Here is a 27,648-nt window from a genome sequence, read left to right on the forward strand (position 1 = left end):
ATTTGGTTGTAACAACCTATTGCTCAAGACTTGGGTAAGATTTTAGGAAATTCTTACATATTTGGCAGTGAATCTAGCTTCATCTTTCTTACTGCTTGTCTGTCTGCTTTGTTTTGTTTTCTGCACCTGCAGTGTTCAAGCACTGCTGTTGCTTACGGCTTAGCTGTCAAAGGAATAAGCCACAAGATGCTTCTGATGCCCTGTAGGTTTAGTGCATCTTTTACAGTAAGAAGTGTTTTACTTCACTGCTTACTGTTTGAGGACCTCTATGAAATTCTCTTGTTAAGTTAGTATTTTCCCAGCATACTCCCTTCTCCTTGGAGAATTGCAGACTACTTTTAAAATTCTGTTCAGATCCCACTTGTCTTACTGCAAATGTACTGCCTTTCCTGTATCTCTTGTTAAAACAAAAGAGGATATAGACTGTTCAGCTGAGTGCTAATTGACCTATCTATTCAAAAGCTATAACTGGACAGCATCTTTTACACAAAGCACAGATTTATGCTTTGAAATAAATCACCCAGCTGGGAAAAAAAGATCTTACAGATACTAGAATACGAACTACAGCACAGGAGGTTCCACCTCAACATGAGGAGGAACTTCTTCACTGTGAGGGTCACAGAGCACTGGAACAGGCTCCCCAGAGTGGTTGTGAAGTCTCCTTCTCTGGAGACTTTCAAGACCCATCTGGATGCATTCCTGTGCAACCTGCTCTAGATTCTATAGTCCTGCTCTGGCAGGGGCTCTGGACTTGATGATCTCCTGAGGCCCCTTCCAGGCCCTAACATCCTGTGATCCTGTGAAAATCACTTGTCCTGTGTGTAAAGCTTCTGATAACTCATTGGTTATGGGATTTTGAACTGCCATTTCTATTCTGCTTTCTACCTCTTTCATCAGTTACTACATGAGATGGTGTAAGTGGTATTACTAACAGGTCAGGAGATCGTTTTGGGTGGTTTTGAGCAAAAGTTTGCAGCTTTATGTTGATGGAAAGATGTCTACTTCATCTGAAGCCATGTTGTTCCCTGTTTTTCAATGACTAAACTTGCATATGCTTTCCCAGATTGTCAGACATGGTGGCAGCCTGGGTTTGGGTCTGGCTGCCATGGGGACAGCACGTCAAGACGTGTACGATTTGCTGAAAACAAATCTATACCAGGATGACGCAGTGACAGGTAAATGTTCTGCTTCCAAAGCAAACATCCTCTGAGGCCTTATCAGACACCTGGGTATTTTAGTGTTTGGGGGTTTTCTCAGGTTTTCTGTTAGTGTTACAGATCCCTCCTGGGTTGCCTTAGCTGAATTTTATTTACGGACCTTTTCCTGATCAGCATGGTTTTTATGTGCAAGTAATGCCCAGAGGTCCAGGCAGGAGTGGTCTGTGGCACTATGTCATGTATTGATAAGGCACAGTAGGTCTTTAAACAGTCCCTTATTTTGCTCTATTCTCTCCTTTGTCATACACTTTGTATTTAGTGGGGTTGATCTCCAGAGTCATGTGCCCTTTTTGGCTGATAGATAGGCTTGGAGAATCTTGTGGGGGGATACTGCTGCCCTGGCAGGGGTTCACAGGAAAATTATCTCAGCAGCTCTTGGCTCAAGGAAGAGAAAATTGAGATTGGTAGTGAAGAGCCCTAAGTTGTGGCTGGTAGGTTATCATTACAAACACATTTGGCTATTAATAATGGGCTTGCTGGGCATGATGGTGGCCAGAAGCCATCTGTTGGCCTAGATCTTGTGTAATCCTCTAGATATCATATTTACTGCTTTTGGGAATGTAGTTTGCTTGATTGGTTTGTTTGTTTGGGTTTTTTTTTCCTGTGCTGCGCAGGTGAGGCAGCTGGCCTGGCACTGGGATTGGTTATGTTGGGATCTAAAAATGCCCAGGCTATTGAGGACATGGTTGGCTATGCACAGGAAACTCAGCATGAAAAAATTTTGCGAGGCCTTGCGGTTGGAATTGCTCTGGTCATGTATGGGCGAATGGAGGAGGCAGATGCTCTCATAGAAAGTCTCTGCAGAGATAAGGTAAGTTTGACTGTGGCTTAATCCCTGGCCCTTTTGATACAGAAGCCACCTTCCAGCCCTTTTGTGAAATCTCCACTGTGGTGGGTTGGCCATTTTGAGCCAGGGAGGTTCTTGCATAAGTGGAGCAGTTTCACAGGTTGCTTCACTCTGATCAAAACCACAAGAACTGTGCATACTTTCGTGTTTAGCTTCATACTCAGTCTTAATAGTCATGTGAGCAGCAAAAAGAAGCAGAACAGGATGTAATGGTTTAAAACAGATGAGGCTTGCTGGGAGCCACTCTCATGGATCTAGTAGTGGTCAGTAGCAGATAGTAAATAAGGAGCAGAATGACAGACCTGCCAGGTACTCTTTTTGTCAGTCTGTGGCTCAGCAACTTTCTGTCCACCTTAGTGGGCACTGACAGCTCTGCTTTGACAATTGTCCTGTTGCTCCTGTCTAATAAAGTGTTAAGCAGTAAGGCTACCTTTTTGCATATTCCAGGCCCAAGAGTGGAACAGATTTAAGGTTGGAATTACTGAGTCCCCATTTGGATGGAGGTTAAATATTGATGCTTTCTCTTCCAGGATCCAATTCTCCGTCGTTCTGGCATGTACACTGTTGCTATGGCATACTGTGGCTCAGGGAACAACAAGGCCATCAGACGCCTGCTGCATGTGGCTGTAAGTAGACTAGAATGGAATGGAATTAACCAGGTTGGAAAAGACCTTCAAGATCATTGAGTCCAACCTGTCACCCAACACTAATCAACTAAACCATGGCACCAAGCACCCCATCCAGTCTCTTCTTAAACACCTCCAGTGATGGTGACTCCACCACCTCCCTGGGCAGTCCATTCCAATGGCCAATCACTCTTTCTGTGAAGAACAGTCTAAACAGTACTGTGGGCACAGGAGCACACAGCAAGAAATTTGTGCTGGGAGAGTAGAACACATCAGTTTGACAAGCTTTGGTTCTACAATGTTAACGGTGTAGTCTGAGTAGGAGATTTTGAAGTGATGAAAGCTTTCCTTAATACTGTGAGTGGAAATAACAGGGTTTTCTGACATTAGAATAAGTAGGCTTTCAGAAAGAGAACATTCAACCTGGTGTCACAAAAAGGGAACCTATGAAAAAAACAACACATGATCCTAAAGTTGTTGGTAATGGGTTTGCAGTGAATACTCCAGGTAATGATGGAGAGGGAAAATAAGGTGAGGCTCTGTCTGCTCTTTGGTAGGCTTTAGTGCACAGTGTATGAACAGGGGTGAGGCTGTTTCAGCTAAGGCTGAACATGATTGTAACTTTTTCCCTCTATAGTCCTGCCTTCTTGATTAGTTTGTGTTCCTGACACCTGGCCTGAGGTGTTACTGAGTCCTCAAGTGCATGAACTACATTCTGAATGTCCTCTTTTCCCTTTTGTAGGTGAGCGATGTGAATGATGACGTGAGGCGAGCAGCTGTTGAGTCACTTGGTTTCATTCTGTTCAGGTACATCATCTTCCTTGGTCACTTCTACTGCCTTCAATTTGATGTCTCTTAACATTTTCAGGAGATGTGTATGCTGTTGTTTTCTCAAAATGACCTAATTGCTGGCTGAATGGGGGTTGAAAAGTTAAAAAAACTGAGAGAGAATAAAACTTCCTGTAAGAAGCAGAAGCCTTCCTTAACATTTATCACAAGCTTAATGAGCCTCTCTGTAGGTTTCTGGAATTGGGGCTTAATTGTCTGAACAGAGGTAGATGAAGTTGGCAAATAGAATGAAAACTTAATATTTACAGGATTGAGAGTTAATTAAAAATTAAGTATACAGTGTTTGTGCCAGGCCTTCTAAAGGCAGAAACACTGAGACAAATATGGCTGCCTAATTGCTATCTAAAATATTCCTATAGTTGTGACTTTGGAAAAAATAACCTGAAAAAAAGACATTGAAATAGTATTTGCCTTTTTTTTTTTTTGGCATCCATTGTTAAACTCTGGCAGGCCTCTGGTCTTAAATTGTGGTAGTGTAAGCCTACCAGAGCATAATCAGGATGTTTTCTTTTGTTTTCTGAAGTGAAATCTGATATTCTGTAGTGCTCTGCAGTTCCCTAGGTAATAGATGTTTGAGTTTGTTTGGTTGGGGTTTTTTTTAATTGTTATTAGTTTAGGGAATTAGAAGGCTCCCCAAGGACTACACCTTCATTTCTCAATACAATAATCTGTGTAATCCAAGCACTGAGCCAAGCTACAGCCTTTTGAGTGTGTGAGAGGAGTCGATGCACACTTGGGTCCCAGGCTGTAAGTTTTAAAACTCAAGTTTGTTAGTAGCATCCTGGAAGTGTATCCTAAAAAGCAGGGTAAGAGATGCTTAAAGCTAATGTTAAAAATACTAAGTTACTGATATGACCAGTCAGCTAGTCATTAACCAAGTTATTCCTCACACTAGAAATGACTCTGCTCCATTCTGTGTTACTGAGCCATGCTTTGGCTGCAATTCGTTCTTACAAACAGAGCCAATCCCTTCTGTGGGCAGCAGGCGTCTCCCAAGAGCTTCTGCTCTGTTCTCCGTGAGCACAGACCTTGCCTTGCTGCCTAGCAATCTGTGTCTCTCCTGAAACCAAAGGGTCTGTTTAACTGGCTTCTCTGCTTCTGTGTACAGCAAGAAAATTCCATGCAGACCTTCAATAGTTCCAAGCATCTGCTTTCCAAACAGCTTGTGACAAAGCACTTGTGATCTCTGATTTCAGTGTAATTTGTCTTTTCAACAAGTGCAAAACGTAATTGGACATTCTTATCTCCTACCAAAATGAGAAGCTTTCAAGGCTTCAAGCTAAACCATTTACCATGTGCTGGCATCTTGTTGGAGCAAGATAGTTTTGGGCCTGTACTCTCCAGCAATGAGGAAATGAATTGCACAATTTTTTACTCTTTTACACACTCTGACATGTTTCAGATCTTATCCTGCCTCTTCCCCCTCCTTTCTGAAGGGCTACAGTCCAAAACCTGCTGCACTGTTGGGAGGAGCATTTCCTTGTGAACTTCAGTGTACACCTTACTTGGTAGAAAAGGACTAAGACTTCATAGCTCATTATCACTGGCTTCTGGAAGCAGAAGGCTTGTGTCAGGCTGTTGTAGATGCTAACACTTTTCACTTGGTAACTTTCACAGCGTACATGAGCAGTTGCTTTGCTTTAAGACAGAGTTTTGGAGGAAGCCCTTGATTTGTCAAGCCTTGAAGCCTGCATTTGCATGCAGTGATGGAATGGAGGGCCCCACAGGTTACCCCCTGCATTAGTCTTTAACTATAAAGCAAAAGCCATGTTTCAGTTCCTGGAAAGAAGCATTGTCCATCACTGTAGGAATGTAGAAGCTGGGTTTACCTTCTCCTTTCCTGTTTGCTGAAACTGCTGTTTAGGACAAACTGTGTGCTCTGACCCGTCACAATGTTGTAGGCATGCAGAGACATAAAAAGAAAGTGAGTTGCTCAGATTTCATGATTAAAATGCCATCATTTCTTGTTCTTTTCTGGTTGTTTCTTGAAGTTGAACTGGATTTGCTTGTCTTAAAGGTGACTGATACAGCATTGAATAATGGCAAAAGTTAATGATCTGTCAGCTGCTAGGTATAAAGAGCTTTTGAATGAAGTGTTTTGTGATGGAAGCTGAGCAAGCTAAGCCTTAGAAATTAATCTTGTCTTAGAAAATCTTGTCTGCAGCTCCTGTGAGAAGAGTTCATGTTGAATCCTTCATATGTGAAGGGAACTGTGAAGCCAGGATTGAAATACAAGAGTAAATTTGTTTAATGTGGTCTACATTTTTCTTGGGGAGTTCATGCCATTGCTGTAAGGTTGAATGTGCTAGGGGTATAAGTTCACCTCCTGGGTTGTACTCTGCAGCAGTAGGAATATGCAGAGTCTTGTGCTTCTCCTGTCTGTTTCTCCTATAGGAATAACAAAATCCATGTAAGGGTGGAGGTTACACAGAGAATGGTAATTTCCTTAGAACCCCCAAAAGTTCAGCGAACACGATAGTGCTCCTGGCACAGCTAGAGCCCACAAATTTACTTTGTGTCTTAGATACCTAGTTTGTTTTCTCCTTTTGTTACAGCTATCTGTGAATAAATGTTCTTCTTCTTGGATTTGAACTAAAAGTGTCATAAATGTCACAAAGGCAGCTATTTTTAGGTAATACGTTTGCATAGCAGAACATTCTGTAAGGAATTTCTGTCCTTGTTTACCTCTCTGAGTCTTCCTTGCTAGCACATACATGCAACCTGTGTACATTTGAGAGCACAGCTTCATTTTTGTGGCTAGAGCTAATGAAAGCAGCACAGTAAGAGAACCCAGGCAGCCAAGAGGGCCAGGGCAGGGCCTGATGCAGGGCATCCTGGCCTGCATCAGGAACAGTGTGGCCAGCAGAAGCAGGGAGGTCATTGTGCCCCTGTACACTGCACTGGTTAGGCCACACCTCGAGTACTGTGTCCAGTTCTGGGCCCCTCAGTTTAGGAAGGATGTTGACTTGTTGGAACGTGTCCAGAGAAGGGCAACTGAAAGGTGGTTGTAGACAGGAAGGGGTTGGTCTCTTCTCCCAGGCAACCAGCACCAGAACAAGGGGACACAGTCTCAAGCTGTGCCAGGGGAGGTTTAGACTCTAGGTGAGGAAAAAGTTCTTCACTGAGTGAGTCGTTCGTCGTTGGAATGGGCTCCCCGGGGAGGTGGTGGAGTCGCCGTCCCTGGAGGTGTTCAAGGGGAGATTGGACGTGGCACTTGGTGCCATGGTCTAGTTGTGGGGTCTGTTGGGACAGGTTGGACTTGATGATCCTTGGGGTCTCTTCCAACCTTGGTTATACTGTGATACTGTAACTAAGTTAGTGAGGAGTTTGGAACACAAGCCCTGTGAGGAGAGACTGAGGGAGCTGGGGTTGCTTAGCCTGGAGAAGAGGAGACTCAGGGGTGATCTTATTGCTCTCTACAGCTACCTGAAGGGAGGTTGTAGACAGGCAGAGGTTGGTCTCTTCTCCCAGGCAGCCAGCACCAGAACAAGAGGACACAGTCTCAGGCTGCGCCAGGGGAGGTTTAGGTTGGATGTTAGGAAGAAGTTCTATACAGAGAGAGTGATTGCCCATTGGAATGGGCTGCCTGGGGAGGTGGTGGAGTCACCATCATTGGAGGTATTCAAGAGGAGACTTGATGGGGTGCTTGGTGCCATGGTTTAGTTGATTAGGTGGGTTGGATTAGTTGATGGGTTGGACTTGATGATCTTGAAGGTCTCTTCCAACCTGGTCTGCTCTACTCTACTCTACTCTATTCTAAAATGTGATAGAACAGAATGTGATAAAACATAACTGTTTGCAAATGCCTGGCCTGATAGGATGAGGAGCAATGGTTTCAAACTTAGGGAAGAGTAGCTTTAGATTGAGTATTAGGAACAACTTCTGCACCATGAGGGTGGTGGAACACTGGAACAGGTTGCCCAGGGAGGTAGTTGAGGCTTCATCTCTATAGATATTAAAGGCCAGGCTGGGCTCTGAGCAACCTGCTCTAATGGTACACAGGCATGAATAAAGCTTGAGATGTTTGGAGACTGCAGTGTGGATGCAGGGCTGTACAAGAAACTGTATTCTGAAACAGTAAGAAGAGATGTATTGACTTGGCTACTGTTAAGAGTCTCCCAGTCCTGATACCTATGCCAATGACCACAGATTACAAAGTTCCCTTGTTATTGATGTTTATATATTAGCCCTACTTTCTTCTAAAGTGGTTTATAAAATATTTATCATGGCTGTTGGAAAACAGCATTTAAGGAGCTTGTGATTTCTGGTCAATATTTTTCTTCTTTTTTTTTGTTGTTAAGACTGTTACAGTGAGATGGAAAACACAATGAATTTAAACTGGTTTACTTTTTTAAAATTGAAAGAATTATTTTTATCTTAATTTTTAGCACTTTAGATTATGATTTGACCTTTGTTTATATTGCAGAATGAGATGGGATTGGTTTATGTAGTCAGCTTTATTTTTATAATAGAATAGAATTAACCAGGTTGGAAGAGACCTTTGAGATCGAGTCCAACCTATCATCCAACTCAATCTAATCAACTAAACCATGGCACCAAGCACCCCATCAAGTCTCTTCCTAAACACCTCCAGTGATGGTGACTCCACCACCTCCAATGGCCAATCACTCCTTCTGTGAAGATCTTCTTCCTAACACCCAGCCTAAACCTTCCCTGGTGCAGCTTGAGACTGTGTCCTCTTGTTCTGGTGCTGGTTGCCTGGGAGAAGAGACCAACCCCCGCTTGGCTACAACCAGGTTGTAGACAGCATATTGTTATGGAACAATGCTGCAATGTATTTAAACACTTTATATATGAAATGAAGGAGTAGATGTTTTATAGAGATAGCAAATCTGCTTGGGAGAAGACTTTCTATGTGGCGTGCAGCAGTTCTTGAAAGCATGAAAGGCTTACTGCTCTTTCAGTAGTAGTTAAGTCAAGGAAAGTAAGAGTCATGAGGAAGCAGGATTTAAGTTGTGGGATGCTGCTTCTGCTTTGGTGCAATATTGGTGGGAAGAGGCTAAGGGCAGGCAAGGGAACAATGCATCCTTTGGGGATTCTTAAAAGGAAGATGTATTCTCATCTGATAAGTAGGCTACCCGGACACAGAGAACTCAGCGTGGCTTGTGTTCAGTTCCTCATTTTAAGGTGATGCAAGTGAAATAGCAGGAATAATGTTTCCTGCTTTTGTATTCTTTGTGTTTACATAGCCTTTGGTATTTTAATGCTGTATATTTGTTTTTAAGCAAACATAGATTGGATACTTTGATTTTGTTCCAGGAAGACCTGGGACAGTTTGTTTTTTTTAGCTCCTACAACCTGCCCTTATCCAGTAGGCAGATGGCAGATCATCTGGGTAATTGAGTATGAGGCTAGCAAGTCACTCTAACATGATCTATACCAGTGTATTAATTGTGAAGAAGAAGAATTTAGTGTTACATACCTTGATAATTCTTGTGTAGGGAAGGTTAAAAGGGTTGCTTACCCTGTGACTCATTTTATCTTTGTTTCATTCAGTCTTCCTGTGGGAGAAGAATGAAGATCCCTTCCGTGAAATTGTATTGTAAATGGAAAAATCCTTACCCTTTAAAATCTTTTTGGATTTAAAAATGTCTTTATCTACAGGTCTGAAACAGGAAATAGATCTGGGTGTCTTCACTGAGCAAACCATAGTGCATTGCCAGAGATGCCAGGGGGCTTCTCCAAAACTAGTCTAACCTCTAATGAGAATTGGAGCTGTACAGTCAGGTTGCACAAAACCAGGAATTGTTTCAAACAAACTCAGTGACATCTTGCACTAATTCATTCCCTACTGTTTTTTAAGATCTTTGTTCTAAACTAATTGTATGCATGAGGTTTTACTTACTTTGGAAAAGAGGGCTCTGAGCCTTGATAGCACTTGAAAGCTTTTGAAAATCTCAGCAAATGTTTTCACTTCCTACTGTAAACTGCAATCATAGAACCATAGAATGGTCCCGGCTGGAAGGGAACCTCCAAACGTCATCTGGTCCAGCCCCCTCTGCAGAAAGCAGGGGCATCCTCAACTAGAGCAGGCTGCCCAGAGCTCTGTTGAGCTCTACCTTGAATATCTCCAGGGATGGGGCCCCAGCCACTTCCCTGGGCAGCCTGTTCCAGTGTTCCACCACCCTCATAGTAAAGAACCTGTTCCTAACATCCAATCTAAATTTACTCTTCTCTAGTTTGAAGCCATTGCCCCTTGTCCTATTACCACACACCTTTGTAAGCAGTCCCTCTCCCTCTTTTAAGAGCACGATGATGTCTTTTAGAGTTTGGAAAGAACCTCAGTACCTGGGTGCAAAAAAATCTTAGCTATGATTAAACAAATAGGGTTTGCCATGAATTCGCAAAAATAAAAATGGACATTTTAGCAAACCACCTTTCCTGCTTTTGAAACTAGATTCCCATTTAAAAATAAACAAAGCTTCCTCCTCTGATGTGCAGGGTAAAAACCTTTCTTTGCAACTGGGGAAAACAGTGTCCCATGGGAATGGACACTGACAGCACCATGATGTGAAATGTCAAAGCAAAAATATGGAAGTTACTTCTCTCCTGGCTGTTGTTGTTGCAGTGTTGATGGTTACTTAGAGAGCCACAGGGGAAAGTGAAACAAAGGAGTGCTTAGCAATTATATGTAGGCATCTTTATCAATATGATGAAAGAAATGTAATGCTTCATAGTAATACTAAGTCAGTTCTGAGAACTGTCCAGAGCTTTGGGACTCCTGGCTCTGGCATGCAAGGCAAAGAGCCAGAACAGCTTTGGCGAGCATCCTGCCTCTTTGGGCTCCAGTATCCCAGGTTTTTAATGTGCCTTTACCAGGTTTACTGTACTTGCATTGCTTTACCTTTTAAGGCTGATGTTGCATATGACAGCCTAGAAGATTTAGGGATGTAATGCCTTTTTGCTTTCTCATACCAGCTTGCAGTGCTGTGGATTTTTCCACAGGAAGAAAGTGTTGTAGGAAAATTATGTTTTCTATGAAGTACCATAAAAAATCAGTTTGCCGTTTATGTGTTGGAGAATAGCTTTACAGCATCAGTCTCTCAGCTCAGTGCCTTGACTTGTGCTTAGCACTGTCTTTTTCACTGTATTTTGATGCATTTGAAAATTTACACAAGTGTGGCCAGTTGTGCTGTGGTTAGGAAGAGCTCTACACTTGGTTGAATACAAAATAAGTGATGAATAAATTTTTATGACCTCAAAGTTTTCTGATAGAATGTGAACGGGAAGCTTGTAGAACATCAGGTGGTTTGGGATGGGCCTCATGAAATGTGTTTCATGTCACCACAGTTGAGATGAGCTGAATTTCTCCCTTCTCTGTTTCTTAGGGTGGCTTAATGGTTGGAATTTTGTTTGGTTTTGCTTGCTTTTGTCTGAGTTGTTTTGTTCTTTTGTTTGTTTCCTCCCCCCCAGGTATTCCCTGTATTTGAGTTACGAGGGAGTTACGATGTTTTGCTTCAAACTCCATTATCTTCCTCTCTGCAAGTCTGCTGAGGTGGATATATTTATGCTCATGTCAGTGTTGTAATTTTTAATTAGATAGGCAGCCAGAACATTGACTAAATACCTCCTAATGTATTTTAAATAATTCAGCAACAACCAAACAAGCAACCAAGCTTGTCCACAGTTCTTCTAAATTGCATTTCTTCCCATAGTGCTTATATGCTGCAGCTCAGCCTTGACTTTTGTCTGTATTACTTCTCTAGAGCAATTAAATATGCTGGATAAAAGTGTTTTTGTGATAATGAGGAAAGTTAAACTAGGTAACTTGTGTAAGTTGTTATTTTATGTAGTATAATAGAGGCTATAGAGCTGCCCAGGTAGTTGGTTTGGCATGGACCAAATTTTGAAAGAACTGAGATCATTTCACTCCAGAGAAAGGAATGTGTTTTTCTGAGTTAAATGGGAACTGCAGGATCCCTTTCTCCTGTAAAAAGGTCTTGTGTTCTGCTAGCAAGTGACTACAGTCCTTTCATCAATTATTATTTAGGCTGCTGTCTTTGTGGAGGAAGCTGGAAGCTGTGAAAATGCTCTCACTTCGCAGCCAACATGTAGAAATGTCTTTTATATAGTTGTGCTACTTAAAGATGCTCATAGATGTAGTTAGTTCCAAGTCTCCTCTCTTGCTTGCAGTGCCATCCTTAGTTACCATACAACAAACTTGTGCTTCCTTACATTAGCTTGCAGTGACTCTTGTTTTCAATCATGCCTTGCTAATGAAGGTCATGACTTTGTTCAGATCTGTTCTTGTAGATACAGTTGCTAAAACAAAATCTCTATTGTCCATTATGTTGTCTTTTTATTCCACAGTTATGCATCTTCTCTTCATCTTTCTTCTCCCTTTTTCCTTGTGCTTTCAAAGGCTGCTACCTGGCTACTTAGCTTGTTTGCTTGGTCAGTGGACAAGCAATTTCTTTTTACACTTGGCATGGTAAATGGAATGTGCATTTTTTCTTGATGACGTTTTTCTGTCTACAGAGAAATTTTCTTTCTCTGTAGGAGGCTGAATATTTGATTAGTCACTGGTCCTTTTGATTGAGGTTTATTGTTGCTGACTAAATTCAGTAACTGGAACATGTTGAGCTTCTATTTATGGCTACTAAAACAGAAATTTAGATGCTGGCTTGACAAAATACATACTTGCTGGGTGAGACTTTTTCAAGGATTGTTTCCTGTTGGTGGAGTCTAACCTCTGATTACAAAGAGGCCTTGAAATCATTCTTTGTGGGACATTTAGGGAAAATTGCCTCTGATGTCATTGCAGACTAACCATTGTACAAGAGCATGGTCAGGCAGAAGAGAACCAAGTTATCTCTTGCTCTTTCCAGACGCTGTGAGCCAACTGTGATGTTTCTGCTGAAAAGGGAAAATTCAAGTTGTTGCTCAAAGCAGATGATTGCTGTCTGCTGCATAAATGGGTTTTGTTTCATTGGCATGGATTTAAGTAGGAAAAGAGATTTCAAAGAGGATTGCTACTTGCTCTGTAGCTGCTTGGGAAATAGTCCCTCAATAACTGTGTTGGTGTTATTACTCATGAACGCTGTTTCCCGCCCTGCGGATGATGCTTTTAATTGTGGGGTTTTTTTTTTTGCTGTGATCACTCTCTGCATAGATATGATTGCACTTTTACCTGCTTCTAGAGAGCCTGTCTAGGTTAAATGTGACACCAGTCTGGGATGTTTTCAGCTACGTGCCTGAAAGTTTTGGATTTTGGGGGGTGTGTGTTCTTCTGTTCCTACTCCCTCCTCCCCCTGGAGTTTCAAACTAAACTAGGTCTTACTAAAGCTTTCGATTCTCAAATTCTTTTTAGATGTAGACATCTTTAACAGCTGTAGCAATCCATCAGTTCTAGCATTTAACTACAGGTTCTTCTTAAACAAAATTTGAGTAACAAAAGAGAAGTAAGAGCTGTTGGAGCATATTCTGAAGTAGCTGGTGGTGGGGAGTAGGGAGGAGGCAGATTACTGTAAGTACCATGGAAGTATTTTTAATACTTTCTCCTGGAACTGCCTGGCAGTTGTTACGTTAGGCTCTGTTTCGAGCTTGCATGTGGTTTAAATTAAATATATAAATAAATAAATGTTGGAAGGACATGTTTTCTGTAGTACTTTCTGTTCTGCAGATGAAAAATAAACCCGTAATCCCTTTGCTCTGCATCATTTTAGTGTGCCACTGAAGAGTTTTGAAAACATTAGAATAGAATAGACAGACAAGGTTGGAAGAGACCTTCAAGATCATCGTGTCCAACCTATCAACCAATCCAACCCACCTAAACGACTAAACCATGGCACCAAGCACCCCATCAAATCTACTCCTGAACACCTCCAATGACAGTGACTCCACCACCTCCCCGGGCAGCCCATTCCAATGGGCAATCACTCTCTCTGTATAGAACTTCTTCCTAACATCCAACCTAAACCTCCCCTGGTGCAGCCTGAGACTGTGTCCTCTTGTTCTGGCACTGGCTGCCTGGGAGAAGAGACCAACATGTGCCTGTCTACAACCTCCCTTCAGGTAGTTGTAGAGAGCAATAAGGTCACCCCTGAGTCTCCTCTTCTCCAGGCTAAGCAACCCCAGCTCCCTCAGTCTCTCCTCATAGGGCTTGTGTTCCAAACCCCTCACCAACTTTGTTGCCCTTCTCTGGACTCGCTCCAGCAAGTCAACATCCTTCCTAAAAAATTAGACATGAATTAGACATGAAAGCAAACCTGATCTGAAAATTTTACTGTCAATGGAAACAAAACAACAACTAACCAAACAAAAAAGGTGATCTGGCTGCTTATGGTCAGAACTCCACTGCTTTGGGGAAATCTGATTTCCGTTTCCAAAGAGATCTGCTCTGGAACTGTTGGAAGCTCCTGATTTCCCATGTGACAGACTGTGGTAACCATTATGGATTGTGAGGAGCGCTTCTTGCTATGAATTTTGTGCTCTGATGGAAGGCTTGAGCACATTTGAGAGAGTGCAGATTGCACCTGTGATGTTACACCATTAGGCCAGTGAAATTATTTTGATCTAAGCTTAACTGCGAACGTGTGCAGGTCTAGACAGTACTCATGTCTCTGCTGTCACTTAAACACTTGCTATTATTTTCAAGTGAAGTAGCTATTCCATTTCTGTCTGTGATTTTTCTATTTTGTGTGAACTACATTGGGTGAGGGAAGGCTTTCAGTGAAATTCCACTGGTTGTAAAAATGGAATTTTGTTCATGTAAATGAAAGGGACGTTCCAGGCACTTTCTGTCTGCGTTGCTCGTGGTCATTGATGTGGGATTGTCCTATTTTGGTTAAATACCCTTATTTTCTTAGTATGAGAAGAACAAAGGGCAGTTTTCTGTGACAAATCTAACAGTACCAGGCTTAACATGTATGTAAGAGTAACAGATGAAATTCAGGTTGGAAAGAGATTCTGCCTGACACTGTGGTAAAACCACAAAGGGATAATTTCAGCAATCGTCTCAGCAGAGGAACTTACTTGTGGGAGGCTATGCAGTGAGCTGTGTACGGTTTTGTTTACACAGAGTATAGATAGATTTAAATTAAAACCAGCAAGCTTGTATCCTCACCCCTCTGATTTCATCACAGAGCATCAGCCTACAGAGTGCTCTGTCTTACCAGGGTGAATGGTAAAATAGTATTTGTACAGAGATGCTTTTCTTATTAAAATGTTCTGTGAAGAGACTGAAGATGATGAGAACTGAAGTCAGATACTCAAACTGATTTAACTTTTATTTATTTCCTTCTTCCTGGAAGGCTACAGCTCTGCATTAGTCATTTATGATGGACTGAAGTTGTGGTTGCCACCATAGGATTGGGGTTAAAGTAGAGGAGGCTTTGGAGGGGAGGAATTAATATAAATTTATAAGATATTGGTTGCATAAATAACAGAAAACAATAGTATTTATACCCTCTTATAGCACATTTACCTAGAATAATACATACAGTAATAACTATGATATGGACATGGCTGCTGTTCCACTATACGTAGCTGACTTGTTCTTCTGTTTTATCAACTTCATTCTCTGTGAGAAGCAAAGTGTCCAGCAGAATGGCTGATGATGCTTGAATGGGTGAGCTCCTCAGCCTCATTGGGCTCTGGTACATAATGGGGTTAATTCCATTTCTCATCCCATGCATGACAAAGAGCTTGGAGTTTTCTGCCACAGAGCTTCTGAAAGAGATCCTGCTGGAGCGCTTCCGAAGGGCCCTGATGGGCTTTGTGGTCCGATAGTTACAAGTCATATACCTGCTGAAAGCCTCCCTGAATGTTTTGTTGAAAAGTGTATAGACCAGAGGGTTCACTCCAGAGGATACATATCCTATCCAAACAAATATCTCCATAAGCTTTTGAAAAACCTCCTTGTCGCAGGAGTTGCACAGAACCGAACTTATGTTTGTGATGAAGAAGGGGCACCACATCAACAAGAAAAGAAAGAATACAATCCCCAGAACTTTTGATGCCCTTTGTTCATTGGTTATGGTTTGCATGGACTTCCTCCCTATGGTAGATGTTCTGCAGATAGGCACCTCACTGGACAAAGCCTTGTCCTTTTTGGAGCCGTTTAGCATCGCCACTTTTTCCGGCGAGGAGGCAGGAGTTGTGTCGCGCTGAAATACCGTGGACACTGTTGACCAAGTGAAGCGCTGCGGGGGTTTGTTGATCAAGTAGGCCTTCTTGCGGAGCACTTGGATGGTCAGAAAGTAAGTGACTATCATGATGGTGAGGGGGATGAAGAATGCAGCCACTGACCCGTACAGAATGAAGTCATGAAAACGATCAGGCATCAGGACACAGGTGATATTTTTAGAGTTGCCATTTCCGTCTTCGATGCCTCTGATAGGAACTGGAATAGCAATGCCTACAGGAGGAAAAACAAGTACTTTAGAATGTGATCATTGGCTGCAATCTCTTTTTTGGGGCCTGAAGCCCAAAAAGGGTCTCTAAAAGAAGGTAGTTCCTGAGCTCAAGAGCTCAAGAGCTCAGGAAGAGCAGGCATGGGGTGACAGAAAGAATGTGAATTGTTGAGTGCTTCACGTGGGTAATAGGGCAAACAGTACTTGGCAAGCTGAGCTTTAACAGAGTGCCCTTCCTAAGGAGACTGGGCCTAACCCATAGCATTTGAGGAAGCAGCATAAAGTTGCCAACTTCTCAAGAGTAAAACACATGAATTACTTTAACTCAGGTTCTTAGAATTGTTACAGCTTTTCCTCCAGAGAAATGTGTTTCCCTGGTGCCATCTGCCTTTTTTCCCCCCCTTTCCCCTGAGGTAACCTTTGCACTTTTTGAAGGACAGTTCTGTAAATACGTAAGACTTGTCTTTCCCTCTTTTCTGAACCACATCAAGTGACTGGACACAGACAGCTGATTTTTTTTTTTTTGTCACCCTGCTTGACTCTTTTGTATATACAAGTGGTTAAATAGAAGCCAGAATTATGCAGTGTGTGTTTGAGATGGATTTGTTGTTTAAAGTCTCTTGCATATTTAAGAGTGTTTAGATGAGGCAAGCTAGCTCTGTAATTCACCACTCGTTTGAAAAATAAAAATGTTAGCAATCTTGTCTTTTAAATGAATTTTTTATAACCACTAAATTGCAGTCAGCACTTTATTTGCCAGCAGTCTGACATTACAACAAAAACATCAGGTTCCTTGCTGTCTGGTAAAGGTTATTTGTGCTGTGTTTCCTGATGCCGCTTAATGAGATCTAGAGATTTACTGTATTCCTCTTACTGAAGTTGGGTGAAGGCAGCAAGAGGAAAATGGTTTACCCTTCAGCAACTTGATCCCTTCCTTAATGAGAAGCAAACTTTCAGATAAAGCAGACACTTAAAATGAGGATCAGACCAAATTACCCTTTGATTTGGAGAATGCTGGCTCAGCTGCAGAGTACTTTTGTGTTGGATAAAACAGAAATGAAAAAGTACAGCACTGATTAATAACAATAAATTGGGCATTAAAAGGTCAACTTGTAACTGTCTTGTCATGCTAACAGTTTCCCTTTTTTTGTGATAAAATAGAGATACCATCTTTTCTCCTATCATCACACCTCTTCTAGAATCTTTCTTTAAAGTTGGCCTCAGCCAGGAAGGTGGATGTACCCACTCTCCCATTGCCCTATGCTCCTCACTGGTCTTAATTCACAATAATTCTATTATTTCTCTTGCACACAGTGCCTGATGCCTGTGTCTGCCTGCAGTTCACATTCAGTTGTTTAAATGTTTTCATCTTAGCTCATTTAACAGAATTTTTTTGTCTTAAAGACAGGTGAGGTGCTAATGGAATAAAAGTTCTACACTGACATCCTTTATATAAACTTTTCAGGGTTTGTTGTTGGGCTTTTTTGCTTAGAAGTTAGCCTGCCTTTATGCTGTATTGTGAGGGCATCTTAGTCTTCAGTGTGAGTGTTACCAGCCACTCATTTATCTTTCAATCTTTGATGTAGGTAATTCTTTTTTGTTGTTGTTGTGTTTTGTTGTTTTGTTTTGTTTTGTTAACTTGATTCATGGGACAATTGCAAGGCACAGATTGTAGCAGCATCTACTCAAAGCTACGTTTGGGACAGAATATACTACCACAGGAACATGAAGTCTTGCTTTGCCAGCAGACATGCTATGCATACAGATAGGATCTTCTGATTTTTGGACTTTTTAGGCCATGAGGAAGAGTGGTGATTATCCCTACTCAATCCTCCTTCCCTTTCTGGTAAACCTGATAAGGAGCAGCAGTTCAGGCAGATTTTGATGATGTAGTTATGCATGATCCAGGTCAGCCCAGGTGTTAGACTCTGATAATCAAAAGTACTTGGCCAAATTTTCCATATGCCTAGATGTCACCTATTGTTTTGGACATAAAAAGGTTCTGCATTCCTTTTCCAGTCTCCAAGTCTCACATACCTATTGAAATGAGCCAGACTACGGTGATTTTGATGATTGTTGTAGCCCATGAATTGTACTGACTAGCCTGGATTGGCTTTTTAATTGCAATGTAGCGGTCTAGGGAGATGGCACAGAGGTGCATGATGGAAGCTGTGGAAAACAGGACATCAAGGAACAGCCAGATAGGACACAAGGCAGTTGGTAAAGGCCAGGCATTATCTGAAAGAGAACAGAATAATCATTAGAATTTAAACTTTTTGAGAGCTTTCACTGTGTGGCATTTCTCTTGGCATTGATACCTTTGAGAAGTTCATGGTACTACAGGAACTGAGTTTTGCTACTGCCCCAGCTGGATTCTATCTTATGTTTCAGTTAGATGCTAACTGGCCTGGTTACTGCCGTCACACTGATCAGGCTGCTTGTGCATTAAAAGCCTTTCCCTGTCACTTTGTCATAAGTTCTTTGGTCCATGATTGTACTGGGTCCTTACAGCTGAAAATATCATTCAACAGCAGCATATATCTCCTTGATAGTCCTATGATTCAGGGCTCATATGCAGTGTATTAATCAATCATTGCAGAACCATGGTTGAATCTTAGTGGTGATCTTGAAGAATATAGTTCACAGAGTTCTAAATTGACTTTACTGTGTCATCTGAGCAGGTATAGTTGAGGACAATAGTGGCTAAGCAAGGCCCTTCTGATTCAGTAAAGATTTTGTAAAAGCTAAAGGGCTTTCATGCATGTTTTTAAGAGCAGTGTCTTGGATTTCAAGTCTGGCATCCTGTTTCTTACAGTAGTTATCTGCCTTTAATGTTAATATTAATCTTACAGTGAATATAGGTAGGGTTCATCAACTGCACTGTATCCAAGATAAATGTTTTGTAGCATTCAGCTTTCCAAAAAGCTCGTATTTTTGAGAGCTGAGTATCAATGTCTATAGTACAGAGTGTGTGGAATTAACTGTAATAAAGCTGTTTGGTTTTTTTCTTAACTGCCTTTTTTCACTTCAAAGTAGTTTGTATTGCAGTCCAGTGCTATAAGTGTTCAGTTTGGGGTGTACCTTGGTTTTGTGTATCTATAAGAACGTTCTGTAGTCCTAGGCAAGAACATGTAAACACAGAAGGGTTTTCTGTTTCTGGTGGCAGGAATTGAACTGATAAATATATTCTCTTTATAAATCTCAGCTGTACTCAGTCTGCAGGCACATAAATAGTAGTACCAGAGGAATCAGTTCTTCTTTGAATGGTGATTATGGAAAAAACCCAAAATGTTTCTAACAAATCAGGTTGGTTTTAATCTTTGTGTGCTGAGAATGCTAAATGAACTGGGCTATTGTAATGTGCAGTCTTATCAATGTGGTCACTTTGCAGTAGTTTGAGATTAAAACATGCTTTTTCATAATGTGCCTGATGACAGAATTGATATGGTGCTGCCTGGAATTATAAACTCCAGAGGATGGGAAATTTGATAAAGTCAGACACAGCACATAGTTGTCTGCACTCTTACCTATGTTGAGAAACCTTGCTCCATCCATTGCCAGGGATGGATGGAGCCCTGAACCAAACCTCACCCATCCCCAAAGCAGTGGACTCCAGGTGAGGATGATGTAGGCAGTGAGGCAGAAAGGAAAGAGGAGGTCTGTTCAAAGCGTTAACCAGTACATTTTATCATCTAGCTGCATATTTCCTAGAATAGGTATGATTGAAACTAGGCTTCAAAAAACTACTCAGGCAGGTATGAGAAAGTTATAATTAGTATATTATGAAATGCTTTTTGTATGTAATTTTGCTATCTACACTTTCAGCTGGCAGTAAGGTGTGGTGCCTTTCTGAAGGGAAAAAAAATGAATGTCTTGTGGCTCATGTAACACTTTAAAAAGAGCGGGGGGAAAATAGGCAAGGAAAAAAGAAAGAAATTATGTGAAGGGCTCTAAATGTTTTTGCTCACCCCAGAAAATTAAGGCCACTACTTTTGATTCTGTGATGAAGGATTAATTCAGATAAAATGTGAACAAGAGAAAATATCTTCTATATCTCAAAGGATGGTACATAACACAGCTGCCTTTCAAGCGAGCAGCTAATACTTCTGTTGGAGAGTACTTATGTGCCACTCCCTGGATTATAACTGCTTTGCTTTCTGGAGAACTGCAGTGTAATAAATGCTTTGTTTTTTTCTTCCCCACTTAATTTGCTCTCTGCAGAAGGATACCCTTGAATATTTTGAAACATAAAAGCTCTTTTCCTTCTTTTAAATACAGATACATTTGAACAGCTATCTGGTATAAAGCAATCTTGTTGGTTTTATGAGTTGCAAGAGCTTTTGTTGGTTGATAAGTGCAACTGGACAGAGAAGGCTTTGTTGTTTATTTTTGTCTCTGTTTGAACTGGGTGCTGACATTCATGGTTCTGGCATTATGTGCTATTATATTGGTGTGTATCAGATGATCCAAACCAAAAATCCAGACAAATTCAGAGTAGGCTTTAAACACAGTACCTGATAGAAATTGAAGAATATGGTTGTTATTTAAACAAAATAAATACTGTGAAACTGACAGCTGAAAGTCCAAAAGAGTCAGGTAGTTGTCTAGGATTTATACTGTGGTGTGTTTTGCTTTTACTTACTTTGGTTTGTTGGTTACACCTTCATTAGAAACTCTATTCCTAGTGTTTGAAGGACTGCTCTTAAGAGGAGTAGGATGAGCTTTTACCACAACTGTCTACCCTGGATTAATCTTTATTTAAGAAAAGCTTTATTTATAGGAAATACCTTAGAAATGTGTAATCCTTAAAGTGCAGAAGAGTTGCTCTTGATATAAGCCAAAGAGGTTTTGTGAAAGCTTGGGAGAAAGCACTGTTTGTGTACATGCTATAAGCATGATTAAGAGAGATCTTTAAATAGACTTCTGCTATATGGGCTGCTGAAATGTGTTGCCTGTAAAGGCTTTTGTTACTGTTAGGTAAGGATGCTTTTTACTGAGATGAAAGTTGGATATTTTCAGTCACTAGCTGGCTTAAGCCTAGGCTTCAGTCTTCAAACTGGTGTGAATGCATCTGTAGCCTGTGTGTGTTGTGTTCATCCTCGTGTCAGCGTTCAGCTCTGTGGACTGAGAGGGCCTGCTGTTTCCAGGCCACCATCTTGCTGTTTGTCCACCATTGCCACCTGCCTTTATTTCTCCACTACAATTATACCTTCATCAGTAGTTCTTCACCATGATGTAGTTTTTTTTTAATTGAGCCAAAGTAATTAATTTCTTAAAAGAAAATGAGAATTGCTTTGCAAAGTATAAACCTTGCTTTCTGAAGTATAAAGACAGTGAGATTTTGGTTAGTAGCCCTCATTTAAAGCAGTTTTCTCTGGTGGTTTGCACAAGCAAGAAGGGAAGATTTGCTGTGGTTAACCTTCTGTGAGGGGAGAAGATTAAGATGGAGATTACTTGTGATAGATTTTTCAAATGCTGGTTTGCAGCCCAGGATAATCAGCATTACCTTCTGGTTTGTAAGTGGATGAATATCAGGAATAGAGAACATACTATACACACTGTGCCCAGGCAACCCATTGCCCACCAAGATGTGGATAGCAGACTCCTTCCTGCCGTGTGGGCTTTGCAAATGAGAGGATGTCTCAAGTTTTATTTGTTAATTTCACTGTCTGATGAGTAGCAACGTTTTTGCTGAGTAGCAAAGTTTTTGCTTTCCTTCAGTACTTCTGAGTGTTAGAAATCAGAACAATGCTTTTGCAATCTGGGTTGCAGAGGTTGCAATTATTTCCTACCATGCCTTCCTTTTTTTGGAAGAAATGAGGAGAATTTAGCAAGCCATAAAAGCAATGAACTGTTTATAACTTCTGACACACTCCTAAATTAAAATTGCAGTGTATGTTTGTACCAGAGTACATGTTGGTCACTCTGCCCCTTATGATAGTAAACCTGTGAGCAAGTTAGAGGTGTATGTATATATTTTTAGAAGGGGCAGTCCTTTTATTATATGGAGCCCAGTATCTCTAGTAGGTTTTGAATTTGAACACTCTGTGACACTGGTTTTTGCAGTCAGGATCATTGGGAGTACTGCACTTCAGTTCACACATCTTCCCTCAGATGTCCTCCACATAATTAGATATCAGTCCCAAATCGGAAGCATAATATTTATGTTCCGTATCTAGAAGCTGCACCCAACTCTTTCATTATTATGGAAACATTCCTGCCTGGAAGTGCCAGGAGGCTGGATTTAATTTGTTCTCTGGCTATCAATGATTTTTCTATGTTCAAGTAGTTGCCTGGCTAATGTAGCCTCAAGATTTAGATTTGTTATGTATTTAAATGTCTGTTCTATCACCATTCCAGTAACTCCTCATGGTTTGCTCATGCCTTGAGCTTCTATAAACACCTCAGCATCTTCTCCCAGTAGGTGAAGAGGCAAAGCAGTTTTTCTGGTTGGCTGCCAGAGAGAGATTTCTGTGCAAGATAATTCAGTTGCAGTCTTACTGAGTTAATTATAAGTAATTTTGCTACTTTCTTGTAAATTTCCTACAGCATGAAAGATACTTTTGTTTGAGTTCTTAAATTAAGATTCCTAGCATGCTTTAAAACTGTTGTCACCAGGACTCAGCACTGAATTAAAAGAGAGATTAAGGAGCCCCAGTCTCTTTATAAAGTTAAAAAGAAAAGTTTTCTTAGTCTGGCAAAATGAAAATAGTAAAATAATCCAAACTAAAATCTCCATCACCACCAAAAACCAATGCTACAAAATCCAGAACTTCTCTTCCCTTTGATTACTAGTGCAATAGTAGTACTTTTTATGGTTAATAGTTTTGGTTTTGTTATTAATGAGACCTTTGACAGGAACTAAGCAGTTGAAGTATGTTTGTAAATATGTATGTGCACACACATCTCTTTCCTGCCTCTGCACACACACGTGCATGAACACGACATTGCAAGGGTTATATGTAAATGCCTATGGATTTTTCCACTTAGAAATCTTTGTCCTGCTCATGTACATTCATTCTTCTTTCTAGAAACTGTTGCTTGAAAAAAAACTATTTTAGGATCTCAGCATTGAATTCAATTGTCCAATGCCTACTTCTTTTTTTTTTTAAGGGTGCAGCAGTCTGTAATCTAGAGAAATTCAGTCTCAGGGTATTTAGTGAATAAGTACATATATTAATAAGGTGATACCAGTCTTCTGCAGCAAAAAAAAGCTACTGGTAGTCTTTCTGAAATAAAGTTTATGATTGTGTTTGCTTGTTGCGCAGGCAACTCTTAGAGATCTAACACAGAAAAATGCATTCGAGCAGCCTTTCATTATCTAGGGCCCAATGCTATCTGTACCTTAAGATAATTGGGTAAATCAGTAATTTTGTTGAAAAACCTGTCTCTCTTATTTCCCACCCTCCCCATTTCTATGATACATAAATAGCTTGTTTAAAATACATTCTTAAAGACACTTTAGGAGTAAGAGAGACCTCCCTATGGAGCTGCCTGTGATAAGTTGTCAAAAGTAATATCTGAAATAAAGCTGAGCAAGAGAGAATAGGAAAATGTCTGTAATGAAATGTTCTGTAATGACAGCTGAGAAAGAACATGTCACACCCAGTATGTTCTCCTGTACAAAAATGCCTGTTTCATTCCATATGAACCAGACTAAATGCAAAGTCTCAAATACTAGGTACATGAGTTGAGGCTTCCTTGGCTTGACAGATGAGTTAATTCTTTGGGGCACTTTATGTATTTGCCAACTTCTCCAGGGTAGAGGAAAATGGGTTTCTCTGAAACTGATAGTGGTAAAGTTTGTTCTCACTGATGTTGCCAGGGACCATCTCTGACTGCTCATGGAGCTTGGAATCAATACTAAGGTAAAGCCAGGTGCCTGACTCCTAGAAAGTTCAAAACCTTTTCAGTACCTCTGTACTGAACAGATACCTAGTTTGCATTTCAATTTTTAAAGAGAAGACTACCTGCAATTAGTAATATCCAATAGAACAGATATCAATATTGTGCTGATGCTGTTAAAAATACTACATGATACAAAATGTAATTTTTCATGTCCACCTTGAATTTAATCTCAGTTGTAGGTCTCGGGTGACTTTTGAATGGTTTGCTTCAAAGGGAAGAATATCCACAGTGGGTATGTGTCCCATAAAGACATTAAGCTGTATTAAGGTGAGAGAGAAAAGATTTAGCAGCCCTCATCTGAGTGATTTTTAAAATTGGAATGGTGGAAAGCAAGCAGTTTTTCTATTTAACTTAGATGTCCCCAAACTGTACCCCATATGCTAGCCTGATGAGACAAACACACCGTACTTACCAAATAACACTAAGAGAAGGCCAATTGGCATCACAAATAGACCCACGAGCAAATCTGCCACGGCCAAGGACATCAAAAAGTAGTTGGTAGCATACTGCAATTTTTTCTCCAGAGACACTGCCAGTATGACCAGTATGTTCCCCCCAATGGTGGGGATTATCACCAGGAAGATCAGTAAAGCCGCCCAGCGTACTTTGTTTCCTTGTTCGTCACTTGGGTAGTCCTGCTTGGGTTCTCCTGTTACTGAGAGAGGCGACAAAGATCCGTTGCTATCTCCAGACCCGTTCAAGAAATGTAAAGAAAGGGACATTTTTGTGTCCAGCAGAGTGCCTTCAGGAGCTGTATTTTGCCTAGGAATTGTGTATTGTGTAAGAGTCCGCTGTTCCGCTCTGGTCCAGGATGGTCCCGAAGAAAGGCCAGCATGGTCAGTACAGTAAACTGGTCATCTGCTATTTTGAGATACTGAAACCATGTCTGAGCTGCTATCCAATTTTTTTTTTTTATCCTGTCTTTTGCTGGGTGGGTACAATCAGGTTTTAAAAGTGAAATTCTTGTCTTGTGTCCATCTCTGGTTGATAGGGTTCAGCAGTCAGGTCTCCCCTTCAGAGTGTGGTACAGGTTTCAGAAGATTATAGGAGACAGGTTGGTAGCTGTGAAAAGTAAGCAGTGCATTAGCTTCTCCTAAAGCAGTGCATTAGCTTCTCCTAATGGATTTTTGCTTTCTACAGCAGTAAAGAGCGAAAGCTAATTCAGATGCCGAAAGGCTCCCTTTAGAGCGTACGTAGATTTGCTCTTTGTAAGTAGAAACTGATGCAAAGGCAGATGCTCACGTTGTGTATATGCAACTCCTCCTCTCCCGGGTGTCCAGTCCCCAGCAGCGTGTACGTAGGCAGGCAGCAGTTCCCATATTTCCCCTTATTAAGAATCCTGTCTCACTGCAGAGGATCACCCCCAAAATATCTTCAGAAATGATGTATGAGGTTTCCGTTTTAGTGTCTGCGGTTCCTAATTTATCAGGTGAGGGTCAGGAAGCTGTAGACAATAAACCACTGATGACAGTCTCAAGGGGATGGTAAAGATTTGTGGAATTGAGACATCCAAATTTACCCACCGCTTGGAGGGGGGGGTGAGTAAACTGCCTGTTTTTGTAATCTGAGCAGTGCTTTTATTAAGCACAGCCTTTGCTCTTCCTCTCTCTTTCTCTCTCAACTCTGCTGAAGACTTAACGCTTACATTTCCCCCCTCAAGCAGGGAAAGAAAACAGCTGGCACAGCGTTAAGCTGAAGGAATGCTCAGTTCCTGAGAAGATTTGTTATGTTGCAATTTTCAGGTGAAGAAAGCCTTACCTCCTTCTCTTGCATTTTAGCAGAGTCCACTTTGCATCCAGGAAGAGCCTTTGTAGTTTTCTGTTTCATCTCACGGAGGATTGTAAGATTAAGATTTTTCGCTACTTTCTGGAGAAGAAGTTGTTCATCTGGTTTTAGTTTTTATCATTTTTCTCAAGCTTGTCTCTGTGTGTGCTTTCCTTTAGCATTTATGTTTCTTCCAGCAGCAAGTTTCAGAATTTCTGGTTTGGGAAAATGGTATTTCTCACCCAGGTATTTTCTCCGACTTCTGAATGGAGGAGAAGAATCATTCTCACCACTTGTTGTAAAAAAGATAAAGATAAGGTTGTGGTCTTCCTTTGCTGTCCTTCCTCTTCCATTCTCGTGGCTGTTTACTGAAGTGATTAGCAGAGTCTGTGCGCAGTTTTCTCTTTGTTCATTAGCTCGGCTCGCCGGCCGCTTCTGCCCTTGTTTGTTGATTGACTCATTCCAGCAGATCCAGCCCCGGTGCTTGAAAAGCAGGGAAGTAAATGAGCAGAGGTTTGGCTGGAGAAGAGCCAGAGAAGGTTAATTGATGCAGTGCTCCAGTGCTGCAACATGTGCTCCTTGTAGCTGTGTCAGGATGTGCAGGTCCTGTAAAGGACCCTTCACACCACGGTATTGTAGCTGTACGCACCGTTGCCTGTCTAAGCCCGTACACTCGCTGGCTGGCTGGCTGGGAGCACAATTAACCCTAAAAACTTCTGCTGCCCTGTAAACACTCCAATCTGTTTTCTTGACTGATTTTATAAAAGTACCACCTAGCACACCATTTTAAATATGTGCAGTTACTTTAAATCTTTCTTCTTGCAGCTGTGTTTTATTATCATGAGTGTTCTCTTTTGTTACCTTCCAGCTCTCAGTCAGATGCGTGTATGGTCTCTAGCATCATCTTACAGTTCTGCATTAAAATGGAACTGCAGTTCACTTCCAAGGACATTAACTGGACAAGTGTGTAATAGAGTCCTTTAGTTCAGGGCTAGGGGAGACCATGAGATCATGATCTGGCACTCTGTATCTCACTGGCTGTTGCATTCCATGAATTTCTAGTGTCCACCAGATTTGAGCTGGGAATTGGATCCTTAGTGAGTTGTGAATCAATTTATATTTGTTATTTGGTTTTGATTTTGGTTTTGGTTGTTTGTTGTTTGTGGGGGGCTTGGTTTGGTTGGTTTTTAATTAAAAAAGCAGTCTTATCTTTAAGATACAGCTACTTTGGGGCCAAAGAGAGAAAGCTGCTGCTAGAAATTAATAGAAATACTTGATTTAAAGTTTGTTCAGTCATACAGGAGACTTTCCAGCAAAGTAGTTTTCACTTGTTCCTTTTGTTTCCTCTTTAATGTTTGCTATGAGTGCATGCTGTATTCATTTCAATTGACTTTTCATATCTTAATTTTTCACAAAAGTATATATTAGGAAATAAAGATTAATCCAGCTGTGATAATTCTGTTTCCTTATCTGATGACCTCCCCATTGTTACTCCTGACAGTACTGAGAGAGTAGAGAAGATGAAAACGTAACAAAAAGCAAATTCTGAGCCAGGACAATCTGAATTGGGGCTGATGAGCATGTGGAGTCATTTTTCCAACTGTGCCTAATCACCTTTTATTTTATATATCTTGAAGGCTGCCCTGGCACCAAGCTAACTGTATTTTAAATCTTTATCAACATTTCCATTGGCTTAATCACAGCCAGTGTTGGCTCTTTCCGATGGTACAGATGAAGCTTGTTTTCCTTCTCCATTACCACTTGAGCTAGTTTTTTCCTTCTTGAAAGGTGTCTGAAGTTATTGGCAGTATGTCTGTATTGTAAATGGGGCGAAAGTGCAATGGAGTAAACCCACCAAAATACAGTAAAAGGTGAATCCTTTAATTTCAGTTGCCTGCTTGCGTGTGCTGTGTACAGGTCTTCGTGCCACATCATAGAATCAACAAGGTTGGAAAAGACCTCAAAGATCATCAAGTCCAACCTGTCAGAATTAAAACTTTCAGGGGGGAAAAATAAACAGTGCATCCCTCAGAACCATCTGCTAATCATCAGCATCAGTTACT

At 41.1% G+C, this 27,648-nt stretch overlaps 2 protein-coding genes across 2 annotated transcripts in view; one reads left to right on the forward strand and one right to left on the reverse strand.

The window, feature by feature from the left end:
- PSMD1 (proteasome 26S subunit, non-ATPase 1) overlaps positions 1-27,648 on the forward strand; it is a 77,182-nt gene that overhangs the window by 13,878 nt on the left and 35,656 nt on the right. The window contains exons 13-16 of the mRNA XM_054166327.1: positions 1,064-1,175; positions 1,832-2,028; positions 2,595-2,690; positions 3,433-3,497. Of these exons, the coding sequence (XP_054022302.1) occupies positions 1,064-1,175; positions 1,832-2,028; positions 2,595-2,690; positions 3,433-3,497 (470 nt within the window). The remainder of the gene's footprint in view (positions 1-1,063; positions 1,176-1,831; positions 2,029-2,594; positions 2,691-3,432; positions 3,498-27,648) is intronic.
- On the reverse strand, positions 14,811-24,904 carry HTR2B (5-hydroxytryptamine receptor 2B). The gene is made up of 3 exons (XM_009903504.2): positions 24,234-24,904; positions 17,951-18,151; positions 14,811-15,918 (listed from the first exon to the last, which is right to left on the reverse strand). Exons 1-3 carry the CDS (start codon positions 24,541-24,543, stop codon positions 15,038-15,040), a joined length of 1,392 nt encoding a protein of 463 aa, XP_009901806.2. The 5' UTR covers positions 24,544-24,904; the 3' UTR covers positions 14,811-15,037.

The sequence above is a fragment of the Dryobates pubescens genome, chromosome 13, assembly GCF_014839835.1.
Source record: "Dryobates pubescens isolate bDryPub1 chromosome 13, bDryPub1.pri, whole genome shotgun sequence".
Classification (NCBI taxonomy): Eukaryota; Metazoa; Chordata; class Aves; order Piciformes; family Picidae; genus Dryobates; species Dryobates pubescens.